The sequence below is a fragment of the Aplidium turbinatum genome, chromosome 6 (genome assembly GCF_918807975.1).
Source record: "Aplidium turbinatum chromosome 6, kaAplTurb1.1, whole genome shotgun sequence".
In the NCBI taxonomy this organism is placed as follows: Eukaryota; Metazoa; Chordata; class Ascidiacea; order Aplousobranchia; family Polyclinidae; genus Aplidium; species Aplidium turbinatum.
In genome coordinates this window covers 34,651,958-34,676,083 of record NC_137477.1, presented here as the reverse complement: position 1 = coordinate 34,676,083, position 24,126 = coordinate 34,651,958, and the positions used below count along the sequence as shown (strand labels likewise).

Sequence of the window (24,126 nt, the reverse complement as noted above, 5' to 3'; positions counted from 1 at the left end):
TTCAGAATCAGCGAAGCAAATCGATCTCAAAAAGTTTATTTGTGTTATTGGTACGATATGTAGCAGTTTTGGAACAACCCTACTGCTGAAATTGTGTCATTCAACATTATTGTTGTTCAGCAATTGATCTGTGAATGATCAGCTGTGAATCAAGCGCACTCGCGCAGACATTTTGTTCACGTAATGACGTCACAGGCAACGTAGCTTATGATTGGTTGGCGATTTCATTCTAGTCAATTTCAGTGGCAGAATTTCGACTTGTTAAAGTGGCTACCGTCACAAGCGGTAGGCACTTTAACATAGGACAGTTTTCCGTGCAAACCAGCTATACCACTATTGCGCCGCATTGGATAAGAAAGGTAGGACAATTTTCCTTATAAACTCAATTGATTACCGGTACAGTCATTAAGATCCTTCTTGCACTCAGTTCAGTTGCAGAAGAAAAAAGAACATTAGCAGAGGGTGGGAATCGAACCCACACAATCGAAATGACTATTCCCTTGCCCTAACCTTAACCCATTAGGCCACGCTGCTTGAGGCGATAGATTCACTTAATTTTCTTTGTATCAAAAATCTTTCGAGTAGATCGATCAGAATATCACGTGCTGAGTCGCATGACTGAAATCAGCTGATTCGCAAGGAAAACTGTTCTATGTCAAAGTGCCTACCGTCACAAGCTTACTGCGAAACAATATAGGCCTACTAAGTATGAGTCGTAGGCCAATTTTTTGTGCTTGTTCCACATCCACATCCAGGGGCTCCGAGAGGGGGGAAAGTCGGGCAACTTTCCCCCCTAGCATAATATTGTAAACGAAAAACGAGTAGTTTTTTGTGCTTTAACTTTTGAAGAGGGCTCATTTTTACTGCTAAAATGAAAATGTACCAACTTTATAATAATATAAATAAACGAAACAAGTGCTCTTTCATTTTCTCCTAATATAACTTACAGTAGACTATACATAAAATATGATATATTTTAACTTACCCTATTGTAGGCTAAATAACCTAGTTGTCCGCACCGATAGCTCAGTGGTTACGCGCCCTGCTCAAGATCACGCGGCGCTGGTTCGACTCTCGGGGGTGTGCGCTTGAGCAACGCATTCTAAGGCCTGCTCTTCATTCAGCGGCACCTAATGGATGGAATAATTTTCCGGCAACAACACTTCAACAATCGGAAAACTTCACTCTGCCAATCTCGGTAAATAACCCTGTGTCAAGAGCCTCTACAAGTATGCGAAACTACTAGGAATAACCTACCAATGCTTTGTGAGTCCGAGGATAAAGATTCAAAACCAACTAACTAACCTTGTTGCCAACAATTAGTGGAGTGGTTTTGGCACATCAAAACTCGTGAAAAACTGTTTGCGCTTCACCATGACCCACAACCCATTGAACAGCATATGCAACATGCATGTTGTGCATCAACTCAGGCGTTGAAGATCTATAGCCTATTATTTGATGCTACGATCCGTAACTTTACATTGCAAAAGATCCGGAAAAGAATGAATTGCGTTCGTTGCCTGTAGTCTAGGCCAGTGGTTAACAGCCGGTCCACTTTTCGCTTCGTTGTTTTGCCATTTTCCTTACCCAGCAAACATTGTACCTCGGCCCAACGTAGTGTGACAGTTGGTAAAATAGTGCTCCTCTGTTGACCTAACGTATCTTGCACCACTCGTCGCAGTTGGGACAACTTATTTTAAAATTTTTGGGCCAACGTAAAAAAATTAAGGGGTTACCGTAGTTCGCCCGCAAATAATGACTTTGGCCCAACGTTGTATTTTCATTGTCCCATTACAATAATTGTAAAAGGAATACCATGAAGCAAACTTAAACAATTCTTTGAAGGTATCTTCAATTAAAATATTTCAAAAGCTGGCAAAGTTGGCAAAACTATACTACCCTCAGCCAACCCGAATAACCGTCAGCCAACGTTGGGCCAAGGAAAAATGTTTACTGGGTAGGTAGCCTATGCATAATTTTATGCCATTTTTACTGTAATGTTCTTCTGTGAAGTTAGCAGTCGTGTTGTTCAACTGATCGTGGGCCCAGTGGGCCCAGTACTCGGAAGGGGGTCCGATACTTTACCTTCTGACGGCTGAAGTGGCTGTTTTAACCTCTGATGGCGATTCCTTTAGATCTGATTATATTAAGGTCTTGATAATGTTTGAAGTTGGGGGGAATCTTTTAAATCCGGGCCTGTCATATTCTGTCTGTTTACTGGTGTATTATATACAGAAATAACATGCATTTCCACTGTAATTAATTACTGACAACAGAATGAACTTCCGGGATACTTGCCAGGGTTGCCAAAAGATATTCTGGTAACCGGTCATAAGCATAACATAATAATCACATTTCAATACACTACATTCCTTCCTTCTCGGTTTAAAACGTAGTTTTCAAAGGCATTACTTCTTTTGATAAAAACAATTTTACATTAAATGATTATAACAGGTGATAACCATGAGCACTTGAACCAAAAGACGCGTCATCATTAGGTTTCGATTACGTAAGCATCATTCATGCAATCTATGGTATACACAGATTAACTTATAAGTACCAACATTTACTGTCAAAAGCAATATAGCCATACACTAAAGATCATGATTTACACGTTTGCTTCTACTTTTTACACTTTGAACTTGAAATTGTAATGGAGAACAATTAAATAGATTACCACTCAATTGACGTGACGTTTAAACAAATATACATGCATTCCAAAGCTAGTCTTTATAACGAAAGAACAAAAGGAATCATAGGCATACAAGTCTGCATTCTTAATAGTCACTTCAGGTTACATAATCATTAAAGCGGGCAGGTTTACTGACATTACGTGTCGGACGAGTACGTACAGGTATTGAGGACTCATTCAAATCAGCGTTCACGGTCATGTCAGCAGGAGGTGAGTTTACATTTTCATCACTGGTGTTCAATTTCTTAAAAAAAAAACGACGAATTTCGTGTCAATTGAACCCGTTCATTGTTTTGTACTGTCACTTCCCCCCTTTCCTTCCTAACTACCTGTTGGGTAGCGCTATCAAAATTTGGAGAAAGTTTATTTGATTTTTGACTTTTAACCAAAACTTCATCTCCAACCCGAATATCTGAGTCGACAGCACGTCGCTTAAAGTCAATAGTTTACCGTCTATTTTACCCTTCCAGTCTCTGTCTCGAATTCCTTCATCAAAAATCTGAGGTTCTCGGCACAGTTCAGGTAATTTAGATTTCATTTCTCTGCGAAACATCTATTATATTATAATAAGAAGTAGAACTGTAGAAACTTGCGGAGTTGAACGATATGCCATTAGAAATTTGTTGATCTCATAGCGCCAATCTTTCTTTTCAACTTGAGCAACTTTGATTGCCTTTAACAATGTTCGATTTTGTCGTTCCACCTCACCGTTTGCTTGAGGCCATAATGGTGTTGTTTTGCGGTGTATTACTCCATAATCTTCTAGAAAATTCTCAAATTCATTCGATACAAATTGTGGACCATTATCAGTTCGCAATGAGTAAGGTAGGCTACTCCAAACCTTGAAAACATGGGCAGAATCGCTTGAATCAATTTTTCGCTTGTGATTGATTTCAAGATTGCAATTTCGTAAAAACGACTAAAGTAATCTACCACTACCAAAATGTTCTCACCACTTGGCAATGGACCAAGAATATCTGCCGCACAATCTTGCCAAGGCCCACTTGGTGGCAATACCCGAGCGATTGGTTCTGGTCTGCAAAAGTCACTGGTGACTTGACATCCGTGACAAAGTTTACACATCTTTTCTGCATCAGCATCGATCTTTGGCCACCACACCTTTGTGCGTAATCGATTCTTTGTCTTGACAATGCCTTGGTGACCCTCTTGTGCCAAATTGAGCACCTTTTCACGCAATGTAGCAGGTATAACGAGTCTTGTCCCTCTGAGCAACAAGTTTCCACATGTACACAGTTCATTTTTTACATGCAAAAAGCTTGTGTCTGTACACTTGGACCAATTTCTTGAATTAATATAGTCCCTAATTTCTGACAACTGTGGATCAGCAGCTGATTCTTGTTCAAGTTCTTTTGTAGATAAAGCGACTGGCATACTTTGCAGAACAATAGATCTCACATAATCATAAGGTTCTTTCAAATCTTTGCTTTCTTCGTAGGGCTCTTTATTTAGCCTTGACAATGCATCAGCAATGTTAGTTTTCCCTGGACGATAAATAACACTAAAATCAAACGATTGTAAACGCAATACCCAGCGTTCTATTCTTGCTGATGGTCTTGATTTCTTCGTGTAAATGTATTGCAGGGGCTTATGATCTGTTTTAAGTTCAAAATGTCTTCCAAATACATACAAATTGAATCTTTCACAAGACCAAACCAACCCTAGAGCTTCTTTTTCCGTTTGGCTGTACTTCTTTTCCACATCAGACAAACTTCGAGATACATAAGAAATGACTCTCCACACTCCATCTTGTAACTGTGTCAACACAGCACCTAGACCAACTGGAGATGCATCTGTCACAATTCTTGTCTTACAGTCATTCCGATAATATGCCAATGTATCAGCTTTTGTGATCGCTGCTTTTAATTTCAAAAATGCATCTTGGTGTGCTTTATGCCATGCAAACTTTGCAGTCTTTTTGGTCAAGTCTAGTATAGGCCTTGCAATGGTTGCTAAATTTGGGATAAACTTAGCTGAAAACTGAACAAGACCCATGAATGATCTGACTTCACTAGCTGAAGTTGGAGGTTGTGCTTTTTGAATAGCTGCAATTTTCTCTGCACTGGGACCTACCCCTTGTTGGTGCAAGTCATGTCCAAAAAATGTAAGCTTTGACATTCTAAACTGACATTTTGTTTTATTCAAAGTCAATCCAGATTTTAAGAACTTTTCCAGTACAACATGTAATCGACTGTCATGTTCTGTCCTATCTTTTCCATAAATGACAATGTCATCTGCAATGTTAGCAACACCATCGCAGTTCTTCAATAAATCCCAAATAATTTTCTGGTATTTTTCAAGAGCAGAACTCAGTCCAAACATTAGCCTTTTGTATCTGTATAGACCTCGATGTGTAACAAATGTTGTAATATGGCGGCTCGTTTCATCCAACATTATCTGATGAAAACCCCATTTTAAATCCAACTTACTGAAAACAGTACTACCATTGAGTTGATACAACAGTGCTTCAACAGTGGGAATTGGATGTCTCTCTCTAACAATAGCCTGATTGGCTTGTCGCATATCAACACAAATGCGAATGTCACCATCACTCTTAGGTATGACTACCAATGGAGAGATCCAACTTGATGGTCCTTCTGGGACTTCTTCTATAATATCAGCGTCAAGCGATTCATTTAACTTTACATCTACCTTTTCTCTTAGCGGAAATGGTACTCTTCGAACAGGTTGAGCTACTGGCTTAAGAGAATCATCAATATGCAATTTTAACTGATAATCTTTTAACAAGCCAACACCAGTAAATAAACCATCATATTTAGACTCAATGTCATTATCAACTTGAGGCTCAACATTATTAGCACCAGATTTAACACTATTTACGTGTATTGGACCAACATGCAACAAACCTAAAGTCTCTAAAGTCTCAAACAAACCTAAAGTCTCAACCGGGCGTAATGCCAAGTGAAAAATCAAGAAAGTCTGGTACTTCTGTAAGAGAGGGCAATTCGGACAGCTCTAGTCAAGACAGTTTGGATAAAATGGTTGAAAAATGCATGCCTAGAATTGAAGAATTGATAAACAAAGCAATGGAAAGACTGGTAAAAAAGCACGAAGAAGAGATTTTACCACTTAAAACTGAAATTGAGCAGCTAAAAGACAGCCAAAACTTTATATGCAACAAATATGAAGAGATGAAGAAACAATACGAGACCGTGGTTAAATCAAACAAGGTACAGGAAACAGAAATTGAAAAACTAAATACTAGTGCAAAGAAATTAGAAACCAAAACAAACGAAGAATGTATCAAATTAGATAATCTAGAACAATATGAAAGACGACAAAATCTTGAGTTTGTCGGAATACCAGTGAAGAAAAATGAAGACATTTGCAATATCGTTGTTCAACTGGCCAGCAAGCACGATGTTGAAGTAAAAGAAGATGAAATTATAGCAGCACATCGACTACAACAGAAGGATGATGCGAAACCACCTGCGGTCATTGTGCGCTTCAGCAATCGCAACGTGCGCAACCGCATCTATAAAAATCGCAAAGCTGCTCGAGACCAAGTATTCCCAATAGAAGGAATAAGAGAACTGTACATCAACGAAAATTTAACACAGCAACGAAAGAGGCTTTTCTGGCTCTGCAAACAAAAAGCAAAAAGCAAAGAATACCGATATGTTTGGACTACAAATGGACGGATATATGTGAGAAAGAGTGATGGTTTCGATTCAATTATAATTAACAAAGAAGACGATCTAAAAAAGCTGTGATGGTGGGTGTATTTGTTATTCTTCTTGTCTTTTCTTTACTTATTACTTTTACCTGTTTTTAACTGTTTTGGAAATACCACAACGGTATGCTTATGGAATTAATAGATGAAGACTTTAGTAGTAACTATCGAAATGTATGTGAAAAACACACAACCACCAGTGTCATAAAAGAATTACTTACTAACACGACATCAGATCTAACTGTTTGTCATGTTAACATAGTGAGTCTAAATAAAAACATAGAAAAACTAGATCAACTCCTTTCTGACATTTTAAAACCAATAGATATACTCTGCTTGACTGAAACACGACTAACCACTAGCACTGAAAGTCTCGTTCGGCTTCCTGGGTACGAATTAATTAACGTGAATTTCAGCACAAAAGCAGGAGGAGCTGGTATCTACTTATCAAATAAATTAACTTTCAATAACTTAGACACTCTCCGCCTTAATTTAAAAAACTGCGAAGACGTCTGGGCTGAAATCTCGTTGCCTAACAATGAGTTCCTTATCGTCGGATCGATTTACCGCCATCCTTCTAGCGACATAGGCTCCTTTCAGGAAAGCTTTATTAATTTGATTAAATCATTCAAACCTAAACAGAAGTATCTGATCCTAGGTGATTTCAACATCGACTTTGGAAAGTATAAAGAAAACAATAAATTAAAATTTTACTTTGATGAAGTTACCGCTGCGGGTGCGTTGCAACTAATAAACATACCAACTAGAATAACTACAACTACCAGCACAATTATTGATCACATTTACACCAACTGTTTACACGCCCATAAAATGAAATCCTTTGTAATTTCAAGTGACGTATCGGATCACTTGCCCATTATGGTCAAAACAAACTTTACGGCATGACATAAAGAGCAGTCGAGGCCATTGATTAGAAAAATCACCGCACAAAGGCTTGAAAAATATCTAGCTGATCTTGACTCTAACCTTCAAACTTCAACCGCAATAAGCAGTAATGGTATTGAATGGCTTATTGCTAAAATGATCTTCTTAACAAACTTACATTTTCCTAAAGTTAAACAAACACGTAAACATTCCTCATCAGGTAAACCTTGGATTTCTAATCGTATCTTGAAGCTTATCAAAAAACAAAATAAACTTTTTCGAAAATTTCTCAAAAATAAGGATCCCACAATACACAATGAATATAAGCAATTTCGTAACAAACTAACTCGCATAAAAACCAAAGCGAAAAAGGCTTATTACAAAGAAATATTCAAACTAGGTAGAAGTTCCTCAGATACTTGGAAGACTATCAACAAAATAATACGTAAACAAAACAAAACTAATGAATTACCATCCAAAATCTCGCTTAACAATCACACAACTACAGAAAAACCAGAAGAAATCTGCGAGGAAATGAATAACTATTTTGTGAATATTGGTCATAAACTAGCCAAAGGTAAACAAATAAGCACAAATTACAGAAATACTCTAAAAAATGGACGGTCTAGCCCTGTTACTTCCGTCAGCCTGCAACCAACAGATAATAACGAAGTAATAAATATAATTGATGACCTCAAGCATAACAAGTCCCCAGGATACGACGACATTCCCTTGACTATTATAAAGAGCTCCAAGTTCCTAATAGCTCCTTATCTTACCCGAGTCTTTAATAACTGTATGATTAGGGGACACTATTCTGAAGCTTTGAAAATAGCCAAAGTCATACCTATCTATAAATCAGGCTCCAAGCAGGAACCTCAGAATTACAGACCGATATCGATTTTATCGCCTTTCAACAAAATATTTGAGACAATCATTCACAAACGCTTGGCTAATTTCTGGGACAAATATAAACTCTTCTCCCCTTTGCAATTTGGATTTCGCAAAAACTACTCAACCAACTTAGCAATTACTCACTTCCATGAAGATATCATAAATGAACTAAACAACAATCACATTGTGTGCTCAGTATTTATAGATCTCAAAAAAGCATTTGATACAGTTAATCACGAAATTTTAATCCACAAGTTGAATCATTATGGCGTAAGGAGAAACGTTAAAAACCTTATTCATTCCTATCTAACCAATAGGCAGCAATATGTACATGGCGGGGAAATCAACTCTTCTCGCTCAAATATTACTATTGGAGTTCCTCAGGGCAGTGTACTTGGCCCCTTTTTGTTTTCAGTTTACATAAACGATCTTCCCGATGCAACTAATTTGAAAACTCTACTCTATGCTGATGACACAGTTCTCTATTTGGCTCAAAAAACTACCAGCAACCTCCAGCCGATAATGAATAAAGAATTATGTAAACTCTACACTTGGCTTGATAACAATCAGTTGACACTCAACTTGAGTAAAACTAACTACATACTCTTTAACAATAAAAAGACTACACTCTCCGATATGCAAATAAAATTAAGTGATACAATAATTAAAGAAGTTGACCACACGCGCTACTTAGGAATCACAATAGATAACAAACTCAACTGGAATAAACACATTGATAGCCTCTCGAAAAAACTATCCTCTTCTTCAGGCGTACTCAGCAAACTTAGAAAATTCACTACTAGAAAAGTTCTAATCAATATTTATTATAGCATTGTACACTCGCACCTACAATATGGAATTATCAACTGGGGATGCGCACCCACAAAATACTTGAATAGAATTCAGGTTAGACAAAATAAGATAATTAAAATCGTTACAGGAGCATTTGAAATGAAAACTAAATTACTGCCACTCTATCAAGAAAATAAAATACTAACTGTTAATTCTACTTATAAACTAGAAATAAGCAAATTTATGTACAAATTTTATAATAATAAACTACCGAAAAACTTCAAAACTTTCTTTACACATGTATCATCTATTCATTCGTATAACACCCGACGTTCAAGTTCCAATTCACTTTATACTAAACTGGCAAATACCCAATTATTTCAAAAAAGTTTAAAATGCATGGGAATCAAGGTATGGGACTGTTTACCTCAAAATATGAAAAAAAACATGAACAAAGGCTTCAAATATTTCAGTAAAATGTGCAAAAAACACTTCTTCAATAATCAAGAGCTATAAAAACGACATCCACTACCTGACTATGTTAATTGTTATTATTGTTTGTAGTATCTGTATTTGTTTTGTTTTTTTCTGTTCTTCCTTCCTTCTTCTTTTTTGTGTCAATTTGCAACAATATTAACAACGCAATACTTTCTTTTGTATAACTATTTGAATGAGAGAGTGCAGACTCGACGACCTCCTACGCCTTCAGGGCTACGGTCTTTCGCACTCTCTCATTGGATGCACACTGTCAGTTTTTGTTTTATGTATGTTTCTGCGTTTCGCATCCAAACAAAAATAAAATGACCATCCATCCTCTGCAGTGTCTTTGCCCAATAGTCTGTGTCCATCGGTATCTGCTACAACAAAGTCAGCAACACATACTTTTTGTGTAACTTTTGATTCAACCTTTGCCGTAAATGTTCCTAATGTTGGAATTGGCTTCTTACTTCCATACGCGTACAATGTTTTAGCAGATTTCCTTGTAGTTGCATTAATATTACATGTCTTCAACCATTCCCAAGTTCGCTTGTTCACAATGTTGCATGATGCACCGGAATCAACTAACATGTCTCCCACAGACACACCACCAATGTTTAAATTTACACTGCACAGCCCATGTGCTGAACTTTTCATTGAAAAGACATTACTTGATGCACCAAATTCATTTTCACCCAATCCTGAATTATCTATTTGATTGGTATTAGATTTTAAAAAGGTCTTAGATTTTGCATTTCTTTGTTGATAAAACTGTGTTGTATTCCTTACTTTTGATCTGCATTTCTTTTGAAAATGTCCCAGATTTCCACATTTGTGGCACTTCTTCCATCTTGCAGGGCACTGTCTGTCAAGTTTGAAATGACCAAATAATCCACATGCAAAACACTCTTCTGTGTCTTTGCCATGTTTTGACTTAACGTGACTCTTTCTTTGTATAGGAACTGAATTTACTTCATGCTGCATGCTAGGTTCTAATGATTTTCTTTCCATCATCTTAACCTGTGAATTAACTGCTTCATGTGCTCTAGCAATAGCTAATATATCAGTTAACTGCACATCTCCTTTTTCCAAAAACTTTCGTCGTAAATGATTGGAATGACACTTATCAATTACTTGATCACGAAGTTGGGTATCCAATGAATCACCAAATTCACACATAGCTGCCTGTTGTCGCAGTCTGCAAACAAATTTATTCACCGGCTCATCATGTTTTTGCATCAATTGCCTAAAAACATGGCGTTCAAAAGGTACATTAGCCTTAGGAAGAAAATGACCATCCAACAATGTTAAAGTCTCTTGAAGAGTTTTACCTTCATTGTCTGGAACCAAAGAAAAATAAATTTCTTGCACATCCAAACCAGCAGTATGCAGCAGCAGAGCCTGTTTCTGCTCATCACTGGTGACCAGTGACGTTCGGTGGCTTAAACCGTTGGGAAAGCAACTTGGAAATATGCTGCAGCAAGGTAGTAGGCACGAAGGGCGTAACCGTCGGGCGAAGCCCGAAGGCGTGTTGCCGAAGGCAACACTTCCAGCGGGGGGTCTGGGGAGCCTCCCCCAGAAATGTTTGAAAAACACTTCCAATTTGGTGCGCTCTGAGAGCATTTCCAAAACAAATCAAAAATAAAAATCTGTCAAATTGTACTTCGCCTATGTCGTGATCATACATCCATTTAATGTTTAGAAGTCATGAACAATCTTAATTTTAACGTTGCAGGACCAAAATCCTGTGTTAGACATGGAATAATAGTTGTCTAAATGTTTAATTCGTCTTGAATGTTCATTCTCAGATATTCAGTTAAGCCTACACTACAAAAACTAACACTTAGGCCTAAACATTACAACCGCAAGCAATTTGTACAAAAAACTGGATAAGTTTGCCTGCTGCGTATAGAAGCTTAACAAACTAAATATTGCATCTGCACCTGAACGTTCATTGGCGAAGAAACGTTATATCAACGCTGTAAAAAGGGCAAAGGCATGACTATGAAAGCTAGTACAGTAGGCTAAAGTACATGGCGAAGAGACATCAAAAAACAGCAACAAGCTTTTTGGCATTATGATGCTGTGCGTGTACCGTGACGAGATACCATTCTGACGAGTTAGTCTAGTCGCTATAGCGAATGCACGCATTGACGTCACTGGGAAAGCACAACTAACCTACCATAACCATAACACATCTGATTGGCTAAGCTGCTGGTGACGTTTTGCAAAACGGGTGAGGATTGGTTAAAACGAAGGCGTTTTTTGACATTTTTGAATCTGGGAAAGCAAGTTTGATAGTTGCTTACCTGGAGCCTCAGTGATTGCTTCTGACAGAAGCGTTTGCGTCAATTGGCATTTATAGGCAAGACATGCGGTTTGGTGAGGACTTAGACTACTCACAAGCGTTACGAGTAATTCTAGTCACGAATACAGTAATTTTCAAGTTAAAATAGACGTGATAAAAATAATAAGTTAAACCTAGAATTCAGTCATTATATTTTGCATAGTTTTTGCTAAGGTAAGCACTGCTTTCCTTGCTTTCCCTCACCGATCGTCACTGCTGGTGACACCTTTTCCAGTGATATACAATGAGAACACCCGTTTCCATCGCTGCCAACGTTGTCCCTGGCTTTGTGCATCACCATTTACATCAAAGGGTAATACAGCTGACACCTCGCAGGTAACTGCAGCTCCATTCATGATGCTCACTAGTAGTTCGGACAACACGATAAGAACAATTCACTGTCTGCTCGGACCTCTTGAACGAATAGACCACAAATTTAAATATTTTTCTCGTCGCCAAATGTCATATTCTGTCTGTTTACTGGTGTATTATATACAGAAATAACATGCACTTCCACTGTGATTAATTACTGACAACAGAATGTACTTCCGGGATACTTGCCAGGGTTGCCAAAAGATATTCTGGTAACCGGTCATAAGCATAACATAATAATCACATTTCAATACACTACAGGGCCCCTTAAATATTCCGGGCCCGGGTCCAAAAGTACCACCTAGACCCCCCTGTCAACGCCCCTGTATACAATGCATTGTTTTACTTTTCATTTACTCTGCTTGTTTGTTTATATGTGGCGCTATTGAAACAAAATGAATTGACTTGACTTGGTGAGAGCACTGATCTCTTTCTATAAATTTGAGTTTCGACTTAACAGTTCGGTTAAGAAAAAAGGCTAGCATTGATGAGTTACAGAAGTTTTCACCTCATCTACAATATCTACAAATACAAGCAGGACCAAAGACGATATTGTATCCGCGGCGTTGGTTTGACTATTGGGGTGTACGCTTGAGCAACGCATATTTAAAACCAACCAAACCAATCCACTCCAGCAGAATTTATTGGCCACAGAAAGCAAAGTGACGTTTCAGAATATAAAAATGCTGTGCACAAACAAACTAAGTCTCTAAAAACACGAAAGTAAAGTGAAATCATTTATTTGTTTATCTGTTTTCATTTCTTATTTGATCGCACAGTATAACACAATGTGTCCGTCCCGCAACAGGCAGTTAAAAGTGAAAGTATGTATATATTTTTAGTGCAGGTAAGCTGGGTATATCCTCACAAAAATTAAAAGTGAATACTGTAGGCTATGTTAAAATATTGACAATGTTAGGCCTACTTGAGACTACAAATTCAAATCTATACATAGTTTCATAAAACAAAGTAGGGTTGTATTTTTAAGTATGTAAAAAGAAATTCTAAACTCAACATTGCTAAAAAATTGTTATCACTTCTCCTATAGTCCAAACCTAAACATCGGTATCCTAACTTGACTTTTTTTCAGTCATTTCAAACGCTGATTTAATAATGCATTTAAGATAATTTTTATTGAGTTTAACCATACAAACAGTGATATAATTAGTAAAACAGTGTTGTATGCGGAGTAGATTGCTTATCCAAAGTTAAAATCCACTTTTCTTTTCTCGGTCGATTTCTAGTAAAAAGAAAACAATAGTGATGTTAACTTTAGTCTTGCGTAGCTTCAGAAAACTGCAATTTATTTTAATAAGCGATGCGTCTGAGTGAAAAAAGTGAACCATATTTCGTCTTGAATTGCTTTAGTCTACGGCCTCCAGGCTTCGTGAAAATAAACTTTTTGTTTGAAATTATTCTTCGTTCCCAGATTTTTCAATATTGTCAGTAAGGAAGTTGTCAGGCGGGTAACGAATTTATACAACTACGTTTTGTTGAGGATTATGGGTAAGCTAGTTATCATGATTGCCATACAAACCAGGCTTTCTTGCCTGTTTTGCATCTGAGCATTTCGTTTTGCCGCTTTCTTTTTATTGTTCATGTAGTAGCAGATCTAAAAAAATGGATAGGGCACTGGAGTTATAACGAAGGAAAATTTGTGAATGAAAATGGGTAATGTAAAGGCTAATTTAAAAAAAATAAAACAGTTTTATATGGTGGAGGTAAGGGCGAAGCCAACACAAATTTGTTAGGGGGAAGAAAATTGAGTATTGTTGTACATGTCACTGTCAGTGAGTTTGGTGGGGCAAAACCGGCGACACACCCAGAAGGGTCTGGGAGTCTTACCCAGAAAAAATAAAATAAACCATAAAAATGCGCAATTTGAGAGCACTTTCAGCTTGAAGTAATAGTAATACTTTGCTAAACAGTGCTTTAACAGTGGATAAAATTTTATTTAAGGCCTTAGTTTACATAAACCCAAAATAGCTGTAAGAATAAATAGAGTAGGCCTGTAATGGTTGGTTCAATGATAGGCTTCCATTTGTTGATGGAAACCTTTCGCACAAAATGCAACCCAGTAGCCTACTTATCTAATGTTAGTATTAGATATGAGGTAAACAGACATAGGCGTAGCCAGGGGGGCAAAAGGGGCCATGCCCCCCCCCCAAATTTACCAACTTTGGATTCTGACGTTGAGCCCTTTGTTGAAAATGTAATAAAATTTGTATAAATTTATAACGTTTTCCAAAACATCTGGCTATTAACACCCCCAAGGACTTGTTTTAGACACACAGAAAGAGACCAATAAATTTTGCAAATTGTAAATCGCGCAAAATTTACGCGATTTACGTTTCTTTAAACTAATTTGTAGAAGCAATTTCAGAATGGCCTACTCTGTTGGATTTCTGTGTAGTTATTGAGGTTTTGTGTAGCTGAGTTTTTGGTGTTCTCTAATTTTAGCCGCAGTTTTTGCCCTTTCGTGTGTAAGAGCTACCTTTAATAAGTTAATAGCTGTTTATCTGCTAATAAATTTCATACAAATATTACCCTAAAAGTGTTCCAGAAGCGCTATAATCCATTATTTGAGTGTAATTTTTCAAAAAATTTCCAGGGAGCATGCCCCCGGACCCCCTAGAATACGCGTGCCTTCGGCACGCTCTAACCTCCGCCAATTTTATTGCTCCCTTGCTCAACCCACCAGGATACGCCACTGCACATCAAGTGGCGACGGCTTAAATCAAACACTTTGATCTTCGCTTTATCAAATATTTGGCCCCCCCAAATTTGTTTTCTGGCTACGCCACTGTAAACAGATTAGGCTACCTCTTACGTAGAAAAAAACATTCGACATTACAGTAGGCCATAATCTAACCAACGGTTGCACAATGCATTGTTTTGACAATTTCATTTACGACGGATCACCAATGGATCTCGGAGTGGAAGACCTTCTCAAGACTCCAAAGTTTCATCTCCGACACCGGCCCCCACCTAACCGGAATGCTATTGCCAATGGAGGCCTGGATGCGGGTCAACCACTTATGCAATGGCGTCGGACTATTCCGTTTCAACATGCACAAATGGGGGTGGTTCCATCGGTGCTTTATGAATGTACTAAGGAGGAGCAAACCACAGATCACACCATCTGCAACTGCGCCATTTATCATGCACTAAGTCAGGGGTTCTTAACCTTTTCTGTCTTGTTTACCCCTTGCCGAATGAAAAAAGTAAAATTTACCCCCACCGTTTTGGTGGCCCCTTGTGATGTCCGTGTCCAGACTTCGAGGTCAGAAATCTCGATGCGACTTCTACTGACCTTTCAATCGTCAAATGTTGGAAAGTTCGCGTAATTTTTTTTTTGTACTCTTCTACTCCACAGCTCTAATTTTGTCTAAAAGCCCTGAATTTTATCATGTAGGCTACATCTATAATGGTACCACTTTTTCCTTGCATTTGCATATTGAGCTGATTCAAACTTGAAAAAATGACTGTCAAGTAAGCCAATGCACCAATAAATTCGTGGTCGCCAAAGTGCTTACTCAACGGGGCTTTGCGTTCTCGAAGAAAAATCTCGATTTCACCATGTAGTTCGAAAACTCGAGACAAAACAAGACCCTCAGAGAGCCACCGAACTTCGGTGTAATAAAGGAAAACAGAGTGTTCTGATCCCATCTGATTACAAACCCCTTTCAAACGACGATGATTAAGAGCACGTGCCCTTATAAAATTCACACATTCAACCACATGCTTCAAAGCCTTCAATACTGCTTTCAAATATTCTGGAATTTTTTTCACCGCGTTTTTTCACCAGAGTTGTAAAGTCAGACTTAGCACGGAGCATAGAAGAGGCAGCGTCTGTGCAAAGTGAACCCACATGATTCCAGGATATATTATTTTGTTGAAAAAAATTATCCATTTTTTTTCCAGAACATTAACCGCTTTGGTAGTCGTCTCTAAACTTTCGCACATCAAGAATTCCTCTTTCAACTCACCAGCATGCACATATCGACAGTAAACCAACAAATATACACAGTTCGACACGTCAGTTGACTTGTCTAGCTGAAGACTACTTCTTTTTGCCGTACTAGCTCGAATTTCGTCTTTGTGGTCGAAGTCCTAATTAGGTTGTGTACTGTGAAAATGTAGCACACATAAGCTGCTGAAATGAAACTGGTAGTCTACTTGCGTGGAGATAAAAGAAAAAGACGAAAACTTACATTAAGCATAAATTTGAATCAAAATCGAGTGCAACACTACCAGTTTTTTTAATAACTGAAAAAGTAAAGTTTGCTTTAATTTATGATTCAGTAAATTTACCCCCTCGGTAGGTGAAATTTACCCCCAGGGGGTAAATTTACCCCCGGTTAAGAACCCCTGCACTAAGTGGTGTGCTTGGTCTGCTTGAACTGGATGCCAAATCATTTCAGTGGCTGCTAGACACCTGCCCAAACATCCATGGGCGCCGATCCCTATAGGACAGCGGGACATGTCCCCACCATCTTTTTATATGTCCCCACCATCTATTTACATGTCTCCGCCATCTTTTTACATGTCCCCACCATCTTTTTATATGTCTCCACCATCTTTTTACATGTCTCCGGCATCTGTTTACATTACTTTTATAACGTAAAAGGGAAAATATTAAACGAATGTCACAATTTTATTAGTCAGACATTTAAAATCTATTAAAAGAAGGGGACAACATTTTGAGGGGACTTCAGCATAAACATGGCCAGTGGCGTACGCAGGGGGGGGCATTGGGCCATGGCCCCCCCCCCCCTTAAAAATGGTTTAGTAGTTAACGACGTAGATTAAGGCATTTAATATGTTTTGCATTGCTTTGTCAAAGCAATCACTGTAACAATGTTGTTTTATAGACTAAGCCAATGCGAAATACATGGCCCAATCCACCTACCCCACCCTAGGTATGCCAATGTAGCATAGTGTTCTGTAAGCCTATTATAGTGATTAGTGAGAGAGAAATGGATAAAGTCTAAACTAAAACCATACTGGGGTATCATGAAGACATCTGGGGTTCAATGGCCAGTGGCGTAGCCAAAGGGGGGGGGGGGTTGGGGGTTACAACCCCACTTTGGCACGCGTGTGACGTCACGATATTGAGAATGATGCTTCCAGTCTCTTTATGCTTGGGAATGATGCTTTCAGTCTAAAAAAAACTTGCCTAATTTTAAACAAAACTGCATTAAAAGAGCGAGTTTTGCCAATACCAAACATTCAAACATCTCAGCCAGGAATTAACAACAAGAAAACATTGAGACTTAGCTTTATTTCCGAAAAATGCCGAAGAAAACAGGATCTTATCCTTTTGCTATGCCACCGGACAGCACCATTTTACAGGAATATTCATACCCACATTTTTGTTGAAAATGCTCTCAGAATGCACCAAATTCAAAGTAATTTTTCAAAATTTTCTGGGGGAGACCCCCAGACCCCCCGCCGCTGGGTGTTCTCTTAAGAGAAAGCGCTGACGGGCTTCGCCCGCCAGTCGTCAAAAACCCCCCTTTCAAAATTCCTAGCTACGCTACTCTTAATGGCCCCCCCCTTGAGAAAATCCTGCGTACGCCACTGAACATGGCCATGGTCAACCTCCTCAACTTCAAACACCAGAAACGAAATATCGGTCAGAGTATTTTGCACAATTTGCAGTCATTGGCAGCGCGCAGCACAATCTTACTGACAATTTCAAGTCGACTGATCTTGAGCACTGCAAAATTCTACAATAATAATAGCTCTTTAGTGAAAAGCTACAATCACATGTCCTGAGTCCTGAGTTCTCTGACACAGAGTCCCTTGCACAAGAACTATGCTTCTTTCGAAAGCACTTCAATGGAAAGTTGGTGGAATATTTTTTAATGATGTTTAAGAAGATGCTATCCGCTGTTCGGCAAAATGTTTCCGCAAGTGGAACTTTTTGTGCGACTTTTACTCATTTCACCAGCCAGCTCGTGTTCAGCTGAACGGTCATTTTCAACTTTCCGACATGTCATTGGTTACGATCTACCATGACATAGAAACGGCTAAATCATGCAATATAGACTGCCATGTGCACAATAAAGTTTTGAATTCGATCAACTTCCATAACCTCTACAAGGACTTCGTTTTTAATTCGCCGGAGACTCGTTGCCGAGTGTTTGGACGTCTGCTGTCCAATGCTGACACTGACAATTAAAATATATATATAAACTATATACATACACCGCATTAGACTTGTTCCTACCGTACTGTATTTATTTATTTTTCAGAACAGACCCCGATCTTTCTAGCTCGTCGCCCCTTCCTACCTTTCCTAGTAGCCTAAATGTCTCCACCAATTTTAGAGAGCGATCGGCGCCCATGCAAACATCTAGACTAGAGTCTAGCTAGACCACCGAGTAGCCGCTACTGTTCAAAGGTGGCAAAAAAAGAGTCTCTCGACCTTTGGAGTGGCCAAGAGGATAAAGTTTCATGCGAAGAAGAAGTTTAAATTTTCAGAGACTTCACATTTTGTCTTCGTAGCAATAATTCCTATGGAACAATTTTTTCCGAAACTTTAGCGGAACTGTACCTTAAAAGATTCTCTAAGGGAGGAGGGGGTCGCAAAGGGTTAGGCTGTTGCACTAGTACGCTACTGTATTGTACTAATCGTGATTATAAATGGTAGTAACAGCTTAACTTGTGTCACGATTATTGACTGGTAAGCTACTGACCTAGTTTTGACTTTAGTTCCTAGCGGTTGCTGTTTAGTCCACTGTTGTGTAAATATGGCTGTTTGTGACGTTATTGTGTGTGAAAGTGGTGTTCCCGACAATTTTCACCAAATCAAACGTCATATAAAAACCGTTATGGTCTACTTAACCTAGCTGGCATCTTACGTCATGGAAATTGCTAGAAAATGTCCAAATATTGCACCATCGGTCGTAAGACTTGATGAAATATTGCATCACTACCTTTGAACACCGGTTTGAATTGCGTGACAATGTCTTTCATTATTGCGTCACAGTTACTGTCTACGTGCATTTGAGATATCGCAAATTATTCTGATCATTCGTGAAATGGTTGCTTGAGAGATAGTCGCACATTTAACTGTTTGCTTAGTGCTTGCCAGCTGGATAAAATTTCCGTCTTTTATCCAAGTAATCTGTTCTGTAGTGACAGTTTTAGAGGCGTACGGTGTTGCGTCCCATTTTCGATAACCGCGGGCTAATTTTACAGGAATACACTTTTTGAATAGACGTTTCGAGGAGTGTTTCTTTTTCGGTCATTACATGCAGACGAACGGATCCGGGAACTTTATGTTACAATTTTCCCACGAAGAAATTATGGTTTACCGCTGTGACCATAAAAAATAAAAGACGTCGCTTGTTAGCTGGTAGGCCAAGAAGAACTTGAAGCAAGAAACAATAAAAGACGAAGTTGTTGGTTGGTAGTCTACAGAAGCAAAAGAAAATTAAAAACATTTCTTCTCAGTTGGTACTGAAGAAAAAACAACATTGACATTCATTTGAAGAAAAAAGATTAAAGACAATCGATCTGTGCTTGAAGATTCAAGTGAACGAATCCAAGCAAGTTTTGTGGAACTTTAGGACTTCATATACTCCTACATCTACGGTATCGTGCATTTAAATTCTTTTTGTATTTTACGGTCTTTGCAGTTAAGTTTTTTATAACTTAATTTTGTGTGTTTGTGTAACTTAATTTTTTAATTGTTAAATTTAGCCCCAACATTTAATATGTCTACACTCGGTGTCGACAGGGACTCGACCGCCGTCGACTCGACTGAGTTTAAGCCTGATGGTGTTCTTTGCGGTCGGGCAGGCCATTCTGGGGAGGGACCCAGTAACGATGAGGCTAAGTCAGTTCGAGAGGCCCGGCATCTTAGACGGGATATTTTGACTCAAATTGGGGAACTTTTTGTAGCCCTAGGTTCTTTGAGTGATAAGCAGGAACTGTTAATTTTTAGATCTAAGTTCTCTACTTTGGAAGAGGAATTACGGCATTTCCATGCTCTTTTGACTAAAATTTTTAACTCTGCAATCTTGGCAGAACTTCGTGATAAGGTAGATCCCGAATATAACTCGTTAAAAAATAACTTCGAACAAAAAGTAAGTGAGTTCTCAGATATGTTGGATGCTGACATACATCCTGAGGATAGCGCCTCAAATGTAAGCACTGGGATGTCTAGGAGCTCGTCACGAATAGTTGCACAAATTAACCTGCAGCTAAGACGAGAGGAGCTACAGATACAAGCTGAGGCTGAAGCAAGAGCTGCTGAGGCCATGGCGAGAGCTGAGGCCATACGAGCTGAGGCTGCCGCGAGAGCTGAGGCCGACGCGAGAGCTGCCGAGGCCGCCGCGAGAGCTGAAGCCGTACGAGCAGAGGCCATCGCGAGAGCTGAGGCCGAAGCGAGAGCTGCTGAGGCCGCCGCGAGAGCCGAAGCTAGAGCTGCTGAGTTCGCACTCAAAGACGCTCAGTTGAGGGCTGAACAACGTAAAGAGGTAGTTTTAGCTGAATATCGTTCAGAGTTGGGCTCCCGGCGTAGCTCTAAGAAGGGATCTTCTAGCCATTCCAGAAATGAACATCAATCGCAGTTTAATTTACATAACCTTTTCCAGACGCCTGTTCAATCTGTAAGTGGACCAGTGCAATCCACACGTTTTCAAGCTGTTTCAGGAGGTCTCGGGGCCGCGGCTAAGGGTCTTCCGAAGGACCTAGAGCCAAGGCCTGCGAATTATAGCCGAACTCCTCCCCCAGAGCGTGCAGGTCACGGGGCCGCCATTAGTAGTAATGCTTTGCCCCCTTCACAGTTTTCTGCGCCGCAAGTTTTTGATCGCCCAGCTACACGTAATTTGCGTGATTGTGAGAGGCGTAACGCGTCTCCTGATTTTAACGTGTGTGAGGATCGTGATCGGGCTGTGCATGTGACTGAGCCCCCTCAGCCCCTTAAGGGATATAGTTTGTCTTACCCCGCTAAATCGAGCTCTCAACAACAGGATTGCTTTTTTGAATACCAAAATAGTAGGACGTTTTTCGATAAGGCGGCCTTGATTGGTTATAATATGCCATTTATCTTCTTTACGATGGTAATAATATGCCATTTATCTTCTTTAAAAATCGTGTTACGGCCTTAATGGCAGCTTCACCCTTTAAAGGAACTCGTTTGACTTTGTTACAAGCAGCTTGTGTTAGAACAGCTGCGCAAACGATTGCTAATTTGGTTTCCGACACTCCTGGCTTGTCAGAGGAAGACAGGATAGAAATGTCATTAGCTCGCTTGTCTCAACGTTTTGGAGTTCGTGGAGGTCTTTTCGCCGAACCGGAAATTAGAAAGTATCGCTATGGTAGCAAATTGACTTCGATCTCTTCCAGTGATTTGAAAGAGTTTAAAGATGAATTGTCGCAGTGTCTGCTTTACGCGCAAGCTTATGGTCAGCGAGACAAATTGGAAGGACGTTTTGTTTTGGATTTGGCTAAGCGACTCCCGTTTGACGCTAAGCAGCGTTATCTTGACTTTTTAGGTGATCAGTATGGTGGTACTGATGAGCCTACTTTTCAGAGTTTGTTTGAATTTGTAGTACGGGAGGAAACGCGCAAGTCGACTGATTTTAGCATTATGCTAATGGGCGATTCTGGTGAGTCGCAGCATTTTAAAAAGTTTGGCAAAGGAAAATTGCCTTCTTGTCCGGTTAGGCAGACGTCGGTAAAACCCCATGATAATGTGATTTCAGGGAGTTCGCAGTACTCAACTGCTGTTGGCGCACCGCGCGGTGGTGTGGCCAGACGTAGAGACATACCGGCATGTTTTTATTGTTCGTCACGTGGTCAAGTTGAATATCATTTTTTGTCTAATTGTAAAGAAATTTTGCGCTTGACACCTAAAGATCGGAGAGATGTCATTGTGAAAGCTGGCAAATGCTTGAATTGTTTGCGCCAGCATATGGTTAGGGATTGCGTTCATGCAAACAACTGTCGTCAGTGTGGCCCTAACAACGATAGGAAACACTATTTTCTTCTGCATGATTTTTATGTGACGTCACGTGATTCTCTGGATTCGGTCGGTAAAGATGATGCTGGTGCCAGAGTTCCTGTGCGTAATGTTAAGATTGGAAATATTAAAGCAGCCTTTAACCGCGTTGCTGCTGCTCGTGTTTTGAATCCAATGACTGGCAAATCGAAGTTGGTGTATTGTCAGCATGATCCTGGTTCGCAGTTGACGTTTGTTTCAAGTGATTTGGTCTGCGAACTTGACGTTAAACCGTATGACAAAGCGTCGTTTAAAATGGATACTCCAGCTGGTCAGAAACGTACTTGTGCTGACCTTGTTAAACTCAACATTCAGTCGTTAGAGACGAATGAACTGTTTTGTGATATAACTTCGGTGGTTAACCCAGCTTGGGCTGACGATGTTAAAACTTTACCACATAAGCAGGATTTAAGTAGTTTTCGTCATTTTCATGACGTGAAAATATTTCATTTGAATGATTGTAGTACTGTAGATGTACTGATTGGAAACGACAACGCTTATTTGATGTGTGCTAAAGAAGAACGTGTTGGTGAGAATCGTAGTGAACCACATGCTTTGCTCACTCCTCTCGGTTGGTTGGCTTGTGGTGGTAAGTCACCCTTAGATGAAAGCGTTGCTAACGTGTGCAGAGTGCAAACGTCTTCAGAGTCGGATGTCATCTCTAGCTTTCAGAGTAAAATTGAGTCTCGTGATATGGAAATAGCAGACCTGAATAAAGTCATTCAGGATTTGACCTTGCAAAATGAAACCTGTGAATTGTCTCGCAATGATATTTTGGCTAGAGAACTTGTTGAACCGAATATTGAGTTGAAAGATGGTCGATTTGAGATACCTGTACCGTTGAAGGAAGATATTGATTTACCTAACAATTTTGTGCTGGCGTCAGATAGAGCTGCTGCTTTAAGGAAGAAGGCTTTAAAACAACCTGAACTTCGTGATTTCCTTACCGACACCATGAAAGATCTTAAATCTACTGGCTATATTGAGCGTGCTGGTGAAGCAGAAAATGTAAAAGGATTTCAGTGATATTTACCATACTTTGTGACGTCACAATTAAAAAAGCGTATTGTTTACGATGGCAAGTCTGAATTTCGAGGAACTTGTGTTAATGATGTAATGTTTTCGGTTCCTGACTTGTTAAACCCTCTTGTAGATGTCTTGGCTAGATTTCGGCTTGGTAGATTTGGTCTCATGGCTGATGTGACTAAATGCTTCTTTCAAATAAAGTTACCTGAGTCGCAGAGGGATTTGTTTCGTATATTGTGGTTTGAAGATGATGACCTTGAAAATGGTAGAATGGTACCCTTTCGTTTTTGTGTACACCCTTGGGGAATAAAGAGTAGCCCATATATCGCTTGCTTGGCCATAAAGAAAATGATCGAGCAGAATCCCAGCAGTGCTGGTGAACTAACTCTCTGCAATATTGCAAATAATATGTACATGGATGATTTTATATTTTCGGCTGATAGCTTAGAGGAAGCTCAGCAAATCACTCATGAATCAATTGCTTTGTTTGATAGCCGTGGGTTTAAGCTTGTTAAGTGGAGTGCTAACAAGGAGGCTATGATTGTCTTGTCAAATTTGGATAATGAGATGCTTTCACCTTTGATTCGTGACATTGACTTTCAGACTGAAAATATGACTTTGCCATCAGCGAAGACATTGGGTTGTGTGTGGCAAACCGAGTCTGACGAGATGCGTATCGCATGTTCCTTAAAGCCCTTAGCTAAACACACGCGCAGAAGTATGCTCAGTCAGCTTGGACAAAATTTTGATCCGCTAGGCTTTGGAGCGCCATTTTTTCTAAAAGCACGTCTGATACTTCAGCAATTGGCGATAGACAAGTTTGATTGGGACACCGAGGTCCCTGATAGCTTTGTTAAAGAGTGGGAGTCGTGGCTTCGCTCTTTGGACCTGCTTAAGGATTTTTCGTTACC

The 24,126-nt window shown here is 39.4% G+C and overlaps 2 protein-coding genes across 2 annotated transcripts in view; one reads left to right on the top strand and one right to left on the bottom strand.

The window, feature by feature from the left end:
- The first annotated feature begins 5,625 nt into the window (after window positions 1-5,625).
- On the top strand, window positions 5,626-6,444 carry LOC145772606 (uncharacterized). The gene has a single exon (XM_082584466.1). The coding sequence runs from the start codon at window positions 5,626-5,628 to the stop codon at window positions 6,442-6,444; it is 819 nt and encodes a 272-aa protein (XP_082440592.1).
- A 6,352-nt stretch (window positions 6,445-12,796) lies between these two features.
- The window catches only part of LOC145772259 (uncharacterized), a 45,202-nt gene continuing 33,872 nt past the window's right edge, over window positions 12,797-24,126 (bottom strand). The window contains exon 3 of the mRNA XM_082584119.1: window positions 12,797-13,411. Within this exon, the coding sequence (XP_082440245.1) occupies window positions 13,380-13,411 (32 nt within the window). The 3' untranslated portion in view covers window positions 12,797-13,379. The remainder of the gene's footprint in view (window positions 13,412-24,126) is intronic.

What these genes read in the sequence shown, in the direction of transcription:
- LOC145772606 (XM_082584466.1), top strand. Translation starts at nt 5,626, where the DNA reads ATGCCAAGTGAAAAATCAAGAAAGTCTGGTACTTCTGTAAGAGAGGGC.